The 11933-nt window shown below is 28.9% G+C and overlaps 2 protein-coding genes across 2 annotated transcripts; both read right to left on the reverse strand.

Annotated features, from left to right (window-relative positions):
- Positions 1-261: 261 nt before the first annotated feature.
- Positions 262-1817, reverse strand: LOC124943000 (F-box protein CPR1-like). Its single transcript, XM_047483568.1, has 2 exons — positions 603-1817; positions 262-285 (listed from the first exon to the last, which is right to left on the reverse strand). Exons 1-2 carry the CDS (start codon positions 1815-1817, stop codon positions 262-264), a joined length of 1239 nt encoding a protein of 412 aa, XP_047339524.1.
- A 6602-nt stretch (positions 1818-8419) lies between these two features.
- LOC124943001 (F-box protein CPR1-like) lies at positions 8420-10012 on the reverse strand. Its single transcript, XM_047483569.1, has 2 exons — positions 8780-10012; positions 8420-8443 (listed from the first exon to the last, which is right to left on the reverse strand). Exons 1-2 carry the CDS (start codon positions 10010-10012, stop codon positions 8420-8422), a joined length of 1257 nt encoding a protein of 418 aa, XP_047339525.1.
- Between the last annotated feature and the right edge of the window lie 1921 nt (positions 10013-11933).

The following is an 11933-nucleotide window of genomic DNA, read 5'->3' on the forward strand; positions in this document are numbered from 1 at the left end:
AACTTGAAAACCAACCAACCTGAATAATATTAATATAAATTGTCGTATGGAATTTGAGTGACCTCCTAAGCCAAGTATCTTATTTTCTTAGAAAAAAAAGCAAATAGATCTACTAGAAAGCATTCTAATTGATTTATTTTAATTTAAAATTAAATGTACACAGTTTTATTTGGTTTCTAAATCTAATATCTTGAAATATTCTTAAAACTCCACTCCAATTTTGACCCGATTCTTCGACAATCCGCGATTCTTGCATCGATTTTATACCACTTCCCATGTCACCATCTGTAAGAAAAAAACACCAAGTGAAAAAACATGTCAATAGGAATTAAGGACTTGTACAACACAACAAATAAGCATTTTCCAAATATGATCTCCTCAAGATAAATATATCAGAAAAAGTGTTTCAAAGAATGCATATTTCTCAAACATCCTCTTTAGATCAATCCACCATTGCAAAATATGAACTAATAGTAGTATTTTGAGAAAAATACATATATTTGAATAGGAATATTGTTCCTGCAAAACAAAAAAGATATGGAGATTAAAAAGAACTAATTTCCAATTTGTAAATCAAGCTTGACATATATTTGGTTACATACCGGTGCTACCGGAACATCGATAGAGACGAGACTTTCAAAGCAAGTATGTAGGGGACTAGTTAATTCTCTCTTACCATCTACCGTATTTTCCTCAACTAACTTCTGTTCTAAATTGTACAAAACAAGCCTCATTCTACCCATGTGTAACCATACTTTCTTACCGCACTTTGAATAAGCAATAGGTGTCACAGGGTGATAAATCTCAGAAGTAGTTGTTGGTGACAGTGTAATCAATCTCGACCAATGTTCATTCTTCTTACCATATTCCTTTAGTAAAAACACATCCACAATCGATGATTCGTATTTACAACTTAACGAAAGACATCCTCCAAAATTATCCAAATATAAATCGAAATGAGGACTACTGTACTCTGGCTGTGGAAGTACTCTGTATTTCTCCGTCCCAAAATCAAATGCAACAATCAAGCTTTCCCTTTTTAAATCTGATTTCACAGTTGAGATCCAATGCAGAGCTCTACCAACAATGATATTTCCAAAACTAATCCAATTAGGACAGTGAGAAAACTTCTCCGGCCTATGCCAGAAATTTGATCTCAAACTATAAACCTTAATCTCATAATCAATGATGATGTCTAAATGATAACTTATAAGTATCACAATTCTCACCACTTTGTAATCGTCATTGTTGTTATCGTAACCAATTCGATAACAACAATAAACATAGGCGTTTAATCTATCAGATTGGTTTGCGATTTCAATTGACGCGTAAGGAAGTTTTATAGACTTTCTTGTTGATGGATTCCATAAAAAGACATTCTCAATGGCACGGACCTTTGGCATGCAATACAAGCCATCAACAGAACAGTTAGGCCCATAATACCTTCTTGGTGAAGGATTACATAAAAGAACATTTTGAATGACACAGATAGTTGACATGCAAAGCAAGCCATCACAGGAACAATTAGGAACAAGTCCATATTTCCGAAACATCAATGGAATGGAATCGACCTTCACCATTTGAAGATCATTTCCTTCATAGAGGGAATTAAAATCCACCTGAAAGAGATCGTATCTCCATCGGAAGAGCCTAAGGTTGCTCTTGGTTTGGACTGATCGTTTCAAATGCAATTTGACGAAATAGGGGCTACTAATTATCGCTAGCCATGATTTAGATACACATCTTAAACGGAGTACACACTTAACTGGCAATAGGCAAATAATCTTTTCTAGAATCTCGTTTGGCAATTGCTCCATCTTCTATAGATTTGACAATGCAAAAAGAAAATGAAATAAGAGAAGAATAATTAACTTGTATCATTTATGCCATGTTAAAAAGAATTAAGAATATCACTTACAAGACTAGGGTTAATTTAATTTTTAATTTTATGGGATTGGGTCAATAGGAAACTTGGTCTGTACTCAAGACTAGGGGTTACATGGCTTACCTCAAGTCTCTCTTATCTAATTAATTAATTGTTTTATATTGTAAAATTTCAAATGTTAATTGTTCATTCAATATAATGAAATACAATTCTATCCAAATTGACATTCAATTATAATTTAATTTCTATATAGAAAAATTATAGAATTATTATTTAATTTTAATTTTATATTTGAAAAAGAATATATAATAAAAAAGAATTTGAATGTATATTATTGATATTGGGTTCACACAATTATAAATGATCATTAATGATCTACTTTGGTGTTAAATGTTCTCCGGGTATTTTTTGGTCAAATAGTCGATAAAAAATAATAAGAATAGTAGTTTTTGAGATTAAAATAAATAAAGTATTGAATTAAAATTGTCAGTTTTATAACTGACTGTATTTTACCCTTAAATATATTTTACTTTTTTAGCTATCAAAATTTATTCATTACAAGAGACTAACATAATCTTATCCACATAAAATCCTCACTTAAATTAAAAGTAATTTTAGTGATAATTCAACTTATTAATTAACTATAAATTTTATGTAATTCAAATACGAGTTTTTGTAAATCATAGATAATTTAGATATTAGACATTTGATATTGATTTTTTTTGGGATTTTTATTTAAAATCTAATATTTTTCTTTTTTACAATCATATTACTCTTTTTATTCAACTAAAATATCAAAATATCTTTATTTAATATTTTTCCCCTCTTTTTTTTTAATCTTATCTATTTAGAGGGTAAAATAGTTATTAAATTATAAAAACTATGTTTTTAAAAAATAAATAAAAGGATTTACCCAAAACCAAGATAAATTAAAAAAAACCCCAAAATCAAGCAAGCTCTATCAATATTGTCTAGATATTGGGTTATTTAAGATTTTTGTTGGATTTAAAAATTAATATTGTTTAATAAAAAACCATGTTATTTAAAATTATAATTAATTAAATTATTATAATATTATTTTGTGCTTAAATTTTATACAAGTAAAATAAATATATTTTGATATGTAAGTCCTATACATTGAAGAATATAAAATGTGATAAATATGATTTTAATAAAAAAAATTCAGAAAAACTCAACATCAACCAATAACTTAGTAAGGAAATGGTTGGCAGACAAAATTAATTAGTGATCATGTGTTTCTGACAATTAAGCATCTTTTTCATTCCTTTTTATGGTAACCGTTACCATCACTTGAATTTCGTGTCCTTCATTATCTTTTCAAACTGGTAAAATTAAAATAATCCCAACTTTTAAACATTTATTAATTTATCTCAAAATTTGAAATTAAGAACCAATAACAAATTGTTTCTTTCTAAGAACATAAAACTTAGTTTAAACCATAACAATGACCAAAAACAAATAAAATAACATGAATTATGATTAGGTGAAAACAAGCTAAAACATAACAATGAACCAACAACAACTAAAATAACACCAAAGCAAATGCCTATAACACCATACACTAAGAAATTGTTTATTGAACACCACATAATCCAATAACGCGTAAAAACGCGCAGTTTCAAATTTGAATTGCAAAATCACACTTGAGGGAACTTTTTTTAAGTAGATAAATTTTCAAAGTAGTTAAAACTAGTTGTTGTAAGCCTTATTATCGGTTATTTCAAAGGAATGTGAGTCTATACTTTTGGTGGGAGGAAGATATGGAAAAATCTCCAATATGTCATTCTTTAGTTGGAGTGTCAACCAGTGTCATTAATGTCTTATTGTTCATTTTTATTCGATTTATTCTCGAAGTGACATGACCCTGTTTAATAGAGTGTTCACTAGTAGAAAAATAGGTATCAGTAAGGGCGAAAACCGTTAATGAAATCATTGAAAACCGTTACTGAAACATAATTGTAACGACAAATAAAACCGTTACCAACTGTTACTGAAAAATACGTTACAGAAACTTCACAGGTATCAGTAACGGCATTCGAAAGCCGTTACTGATAGTCAATGAATAACAGTAGCGGTTCTAGCCAACTTAAAACCGTCACAGAAAATGACAGGTATCAGTAACGGCTTTCGAAAACCGTTACTGATATTGATGGAACAACAGTAACGGTTTTAGCCGGCTAAAAACCGTTACTAAAAGACATTTATACCAGTAACGGCTTTCGAAAGCCGTTACTGATACCTGTGAAGTTTCTGTGACGAGTTTTTATTTGTTAAACCGTTACAGGAGTTTTTAAGAGTAACGGTTTTTTAATTCATTAAACCGTTATTAAACCATAATCGTTTTTTTATTTTATTTTATTTTTTTCTACAAATATTTATGGTTTTTTATGCATGTAAAACTTTTTTTCCACTTGAAATACCATGATGAATTATGTGGAACATCACGTCGAGTATTTTGATTTAGTCAAACCTATTTTCACTTCAAGTTTCTAAGAGACTTAGGTAGGTTGGCGCAAAGGGCTTTCATTGAAAGGAAAATGCTTGTATTGGGTAGGTATATCATTTCAATATAGAGGAAACCAAATAATCTTCAATTTGATCAACCCCAATTCATTTAGTTTGGAGTTTTGTGGATGTTATTGATGATCCTATACCCCATTAATTGGCTTTTACAGCTGTGGTCCTATATGGGGCCTTTGTCTTTGTTTTTTCCTTTGCATGCATATTTTTTTTAATGGTTTTTTGAATTTTATTTGTTTACTGTATCATGTATCATTTATTTAATGATCTTTTTATTTTTTCATATTTTCAAAATCATAGATTATACTTTTCAAATTCAGATATCCCTCTGACAACAAGAAGCGAATATTTCCAGGCCTCCATGAGGTTCTGAGTTCGAGCCCGTCAGACGACAAGTTCTACGCCTGATTAAATGGTTAAGTGTGTTTGCGGGCTATGCGCTTAACTCGCGGGAATTAGTCGCACTTCATAGGAGCAGCGGAACTCAGTATTTTAAAAAAATATATAATAAAATTCAAACTATTTAATTTTTTTTTCACTTTTTATATATATTTTTAAAAGTGTAACACATGAATTAAGAGTTACAGTAATGGGCCCCAAATTCAGACACTAACTAACTATAATATTTGAAGATGTAGAGTAGGGATCATAATTTCTTAAAATTTTTACCACTTAGGTGAATAATTAATTTGATGAACAAATAAAATAAATAGGTAGGGGTCCTCTTATTTTATTACTATTTTTTATTTGTTTATTAAGATTGGAGAAATAATGAATGAAATGTTTTGAGTGGTCCATACCTAAAAAGTTCTTAGTCGATCTATAGTTAAAGTTATATTGTTTAACTTTAATGAATTTAAAAATAATTTTATTTGAAATTATCGGGTAAAATAGAAATAAAAATAAAAATAAATTATTATTAACACACAACCTAGAACCACACCATGAAGAGTCAAAAGAATATGCCATTAATTTAATAAACACAAATAAATTAAATAAGAATAAAAGCAAGCATCTTACACCCATTTGGAAAATTTTGACATTTTTATTCTCTTTCAGACATCTATATATAAATAAATATATATATATAGGCAAAAAGCCCGAGGAACTGGACTGTGACTCTTCTATTACATTACAGAGAAGTCCATTCTCGTCATGATCGATCCACGTCCTACCGTAGTGCCCGGAGAACCAGGCTTGCTTAGCAACCAAAGCTAGCTTACTAACGCGAAGGAATTGATCTAAGATTGCACAAAGCAAACCCCCCTTACTCACCTCTCTCTAAAGGTCTTTTCAAGTGCAATCCTACAAGTAAAGTCTCAGCAAGTGAGATTATTGATGGTAGAAATCCTTTCCTTTCAAGCAAGAAGAACTCGGCTTACTCACCAGGAATGCAACCTAAGGAATAGTTCCTGGGTTACTCTAAGCTAATAAGGAGATACTTATCAAACAAAACAAAGAAATTAGCTATAGTTGGAAGGAATCGCGCGCAGAGCTCCACAGCAAGATCATATTCTCTTATTGATTATTATACTCTGAATATATATAATTAAACTTAGACTAGACTGAAATTATTCCATTTTTATTTTAAGTCATAATTAATGTTAAGATAATATATTTTAAATATTTAAATTGAAACTATATAATTAGTTCAAAACTATTTAAACATTACATCTCCATGTGTATACAGTTTATAAATCACCCTAAATTAATGAAAGTTTTTTTTATTTTTTTCAGAAAATTAATAAATAATATTTAAAAACATTTTAAAAATGAATAAACAATTAAAAATATAAAAATAAATTCATGACCTTATTGGCTTATTGGCTTATTGGCTTGTGTTTTCTTTGGAAGAAAATTGTGGATTTTTTTTTTATACTCATCAAAACATTACATCTATCACTTAAAAATAGTTGTAATCGAGAAAGAATGTAATAACTTTGTTTGCAAGAAAATAAAAACCGCAAAAAGACACTAAAAATATAAGAGGAATTCAAGCGTGATTAAGATCTTGACTTCGAGAACAGATATATAATTTTTTTTTAGATTTACCAAAAAGTGTAAATTTTAATAAGAACAAATATATGATTTTAAATTTTACTTTTTTAAGTTTACCAAAAAAAAAAAGTTTTGAATTTTGATTATACCATTAAGATTTTGGAGAGAATAGTCAATTTCAATCATTATCATATTGATGAAGTTGATTGACGAGTCTTGAGATCGGGTCTGTCGACTCGAAGTTTTGGGTGCCTTAGGCGAAAAAATATTTGTTATTATTTTATATTAATTGGCTATATTTTATGTTATATTCCTAATATATAATAATTTTGTGTTGGTTTCTATCTGAAAACGCTTTGAATTTAAGCGGGGTATGACTGTGGGGTGTAATGTTAGTTCTCTTTTAATTCCTAAAAAATAATTTTGTATCGGTTAAAGTAATTTAAGCTAGTTCGTTAAGGAAATTAGGGTTAGGGTTATAAACTTGTTGTTGTGGTCCATTTGTTGTTTAAGAGGTACCCACATAAGACCTTTAGACTGCCCAGAAATGGAAGTTGACTGAAGGTTGTTAGTCTTTTTAAAGGTGAATTTATCTTTTTATAAAATATTCACGTAAATGCCACATTCACATTTACCATGGATTGACAAGAAAAAAGTAAACTTTAGGCATTTGAAAGGATAGAGCCTTTAATCTTGAATTACTGTGTTGAGAATTGGGACAAAATTTATATTAAGGCCGAGGTCGATTCAAGTCCACAATTTTTTAATTTATTTCATATAGTGTATGAATGTGACATTATTATCTAATTCTCTAATTTCTAAATCATAAAATAATGTACTTGAAGGTAAACTTTTGATAATAGAACTCTATTTCGAATTCAAATGGAATCAAGAATGATGACAAGATGAACTATGTATCAAGAGAAAAACATTGAGGATATATTATTATCTAAATAATATATATTTATACATTTCTATATAATAAAACTAAAATAAAATCATAAAACAAGAAACACTTCATAAAATAAATTTAGCCTTTAAACTATTTTAACATTTACTATTTGTCCTTTTATAATAAAATAATATTAATAAATTAATCTGAGATATTTTTTTTTGAATAAGGGATGGAACATGCCCCAAAATCATTACATCCACTTCAATTTAAGACGTTCTGAGTGAGAATCAAACATATTTAATCTCTTAGGAACCACTCTTACCACTTAAGCTACCTTAGTGAGTCAAATTAATCTTCTCATTTTTTATAATTAAATATTTTTTCTTACAAAATAAACACAATACTTGTTATACATACATATTTGTTTTTAGGATTTATAAGTATTTTGGTAGTTATAAATTGAAATAAATTTAAAATATCTCAATATACATTGTTTTGTTTTTTTTAGTTTAACAAAATAAATTACAAGAGGGCAGAGGAGTCTAACTATTGGAGGTAAGGTAGCCGATAACGGAGCTGCAATTTATCACCGAAAAAAAGATTTATTATAATTGTTACCGACAATCTCTAATATCTCGTTCTTCCTTCCGTGAACTAATGCTCGAAACGTACTATTAAAAATTGAGGAGCTAACTTCATTATGAAAACCTATTCAATCCACTCATATAAGATTTCTTATCGGTATATGCAATGATAAGTGGTTATCATATGAGTGAAAATATTTAACATATACAAGAACTCAATAATCATTTAATAATATAATAAAATATATGAAGCGGATGTGGAGGAGTTTAAATCTTTCATCTCCATTATCATTGACATATTATAATTGTATTAAACAATATATATTTATACATTCTATATGATATGAATTATTATTAATTTAATATTCAACTAGAAAACTAACATGAATACTACTAATATAAATTGTCCTATGTCCTATGGAATTTGAGTGACCTTCGGATTAGCTAAATATCTTATTTCTTAGAAAAAAAAACCAAATATATTTTCTTCGACAATCCGATTCTCGAAAAGCGATGTTACACCACTTCTCCCGTTTCCATCTGTAAAAAAAAACACAAATATTGAAATCAGAGTCAAATCAACACAAGTGAAAAAAACATATTAACACAGCAATAAATATATTTGGAAATCTTTTCTTTATGGATCAAGTTTTCAAATATGATCTCCTGAAAATAAATATGATAGAAAAAGTGTTTCAAAAAATGCAAATTTCTGATACATCCTCTTTAGATCAATCCACCATTGTAAAAAATATAAACAAATAGTAGTTTGTTGAGGAAAATACATATATTTGAATAGGAATATTGTTCCTGCATTAAGAGAAGCAATTTCCAATTTGTAAATCAAATTTGACATATACTTGGTATGTTACATACCGATGCTGCTGGAACATCGAGAGGGACGAGACTTTCAAGGCAATTGTATAGGATGCTAGTTAATCTTCTATCATCACCCCTAATCTTCTCAACTGATTTCTGTTCTAAATTATACAAAACAAGGCTCCCTGTTAACAGATTGCTGTTCATGAACCATACTTTCTTACCACACTTTGAATAAGCAATAGGTATGAAAGGTTGATAAATCTTGAAAGTAGTTGTTGGTGACAATGTTATTAATCTTGACCAATGTTCATTTTTCCCACCATATTCCTTCAGCAAAAACACATCCATAATTGATGATGATTCGTATTGACAACTTAACGAAAGACATCCTTCTAAATTATGCAAAAATAATTTGACATGAGGATTGCTGTACTCTGGTTGCGGAAGTACTCTGCATTTCTCTGTCCCAAGATCAAATGCAACAATCAATCTTTCACATTTTAAATTTGATTTCACAATTGAGATCCAATGCATAGCTCCACCAGAAATGGTATTTCCAAAGGTTTGCCAATCCGGACAGTAATGAAACTTCTCTAACCTATGCCAAGAATTTGATCCCAAACTATAAACCTTAACCTCATAATCGAGGAAGATGTTTGGAGGCCTACTTATGAGTAGAATAATTCTTACCACCTTGTAATCGTGGTTGATGTTATCGTAACCAATTCGATAATCATAATAAACACTGACAAAGTGAATACCAAGGGTTGCAATTTCAATTGATGCGTATGGAAGTTTTATAAACTTTTTGATTGAAGGATTCCATAAAAAGACATTCTCAGTGGCACGGACAAAAATCAAGCCATCACGTAAATAACAGTTAGGCTGTGGTCCATAATTCCTTACGGTATAATTAGAAATCAATTTACCAAGACGTTGAATGCCACGGATTTCTAACATGCAAATCAAGCCATCACAGGAACAACTAGGCTTAAGCCTATAATTTCGAAACATCAATGGAATGGAATCGACCTTTACCGTTTGAAGAACATTGCCGAGGGAATCGAAATCCTCACGAAAGAGATCATTGTTCCAAAGATCATTGTTCCTTTGGAAGAGCCTAAGGTTTCTCTTGGTTTGGATGGATCGGTTCAGATGTAATTTTGCGAAATTGGGGCTACTGATTATGGCCAACCATGATTTAGATACACATCTAAAACGTAGCAGACACTTAACAGATAATCGACAAAAAATCTCTTCTAGAATCACATCCGGCAATTGCACCATCTTCTATATGGACTGTACAATGCAAGAAAAAAAAGGAAATTAACTTAGGATCATAACATTCCTCACCAAACACAGGCATGCAAATAGGATTTATGCCATGTTAAAAAGAAGTATTTTATCTGAAGCAATAAACATTCCCATTTTTTACATTTAACCTAATTCCAAGTCCTAATTAAATAGATATGATTAGGGGTGGGATTACAAATGTTAGGCCTAATTGTATGAGATTGGGTCATTAAAAAACTTGGTCTTTACTCAAGACTAGGCTTACTTTGCTCTCTCTAATTCATTAATGAGTAATAATAGGGGATGAGAACATTTTTATATCATTCATTTTAAAGTTGATAATGCCTATATTTCTCTATCTATTTAATTTATTATATTTTAAAATTTATTTATTACAAAATTATATTACTTTTACTCTAAATTAAATTTTGTATATAATCTATTTGAAATTATATGAACTTTTGGATTAATTAATATATATAATTTAGAATATATATATATAAAAGAATGGAAGAAAAATAATATGGCAATAGTTTCAGGGTAATTTCAAAACATATATAATAAATTGACTAACGCTAAAGAATTGTTGTTGAGATACGCTTGTAATGGAATTATGCATGGTTTATCAATACCGGCGTATATTTGGCGACGAATATTTGCCAGGAGTTAGCTATATTTTGTTAGGGGTGTTCAAATGGGTAAACCTAACTCATATTTAACCCATATTAAATTTGATCAACCCAATGCATATAACTGAATAATATGAGTTGGGTTGGGTAACCCAAACTAAATTTTAGTTTGTAGCACATTTATTACGTTTTTTACCCGTGTAATATTTAACACGTTTTGTCATAAAATATTTTGATCCGTTTAATAATTATTTGATTCGTATTACCTAATTTAAAATGTTTTTTTTACTTATTCAACACGTTTTTGACTCGTTTATCTAATATTTGATTCGTCTGACCTGTTTTGACTCGCTTAATACGTTTTTAGTTTTAATAAATATGTAACTCATTTTAAACAATTTTACATGTTTTTGACACGCTTAGCACGTTTTTGGCATGTTTCACATGTTTAACACGTTTAACACGTTTTTGGCACGTTTTATACATGTTTGATATGTTTACACGTTTAACACGTTTAATACGATTTTCACATTTTTGACACGTTTAACACGTTTTAACATCTTTAACAATTTTTTCACATTTTTAACGCGTTTAATACGTTTTGACATATTTAACCCAAACCCAACCAAAATTGAACCAAACCAAAATTAGATCGAACTTATACTCAACCCAACCCAAATAAACTTACCCAAATTAATATTTTGGATTTGGGTTAGGGTTGGGGTTTGGGTCAAGCCAAGATATGTTCATCCATACTTTTTGTTACATTTTCTCAATTTGGAAGTATTTATAATTTAGATAGAAATTATATATTTCAGTTATCAACAATCATCACATTGATATGATCATGATTAACAAATAAACTGTAAAGAAATAAATTAAAATATATTTCATTATAATTGAAAATTTATAATTTATAATCACTTAGCAAAATTTAACAATTAATCAAAGATATATTTAATTTTGATAGTCTAAATTGATGTCTAACATCATTTTGAAACAAACTTGATTATTTGTTTCCTCTATAATGAAGTTTATTGATAAGCCATTTCTATTCTATAAAAAAAAAACAAATTGAAAACCATTAAATACATATTTTTTTCTTTTATAACTTGTAATGATGTAGCTAAATAATTACAAAGATGAAATAACATCTCTAATCGTGAATTAAAAATAATGTTACCACATCAACAAAAATTAATTGGAACTTGGAATATGAAACATAGTTTGTCGATATCTTCATAAAATTTTAGATTGTTTTTTAAATATTATGAAAGACAATTAAA

Source organism: Impatiens glandulifera, chromosome 6 (genome assembly GCF_907164915.1).
Source record: "Impatiens glandulifera chromosome 6, dImpGla2.1, whole genome shotgun sequence".
In the NCBI taxonomy this organism is placed as follows: domain Eukaryota; kingdom Viridiplantae; phylum Streptophyta; class Magnoliopsida; order Ericales; family Balsaminaceae; genus Impatiens; species Impatiens glandulifera.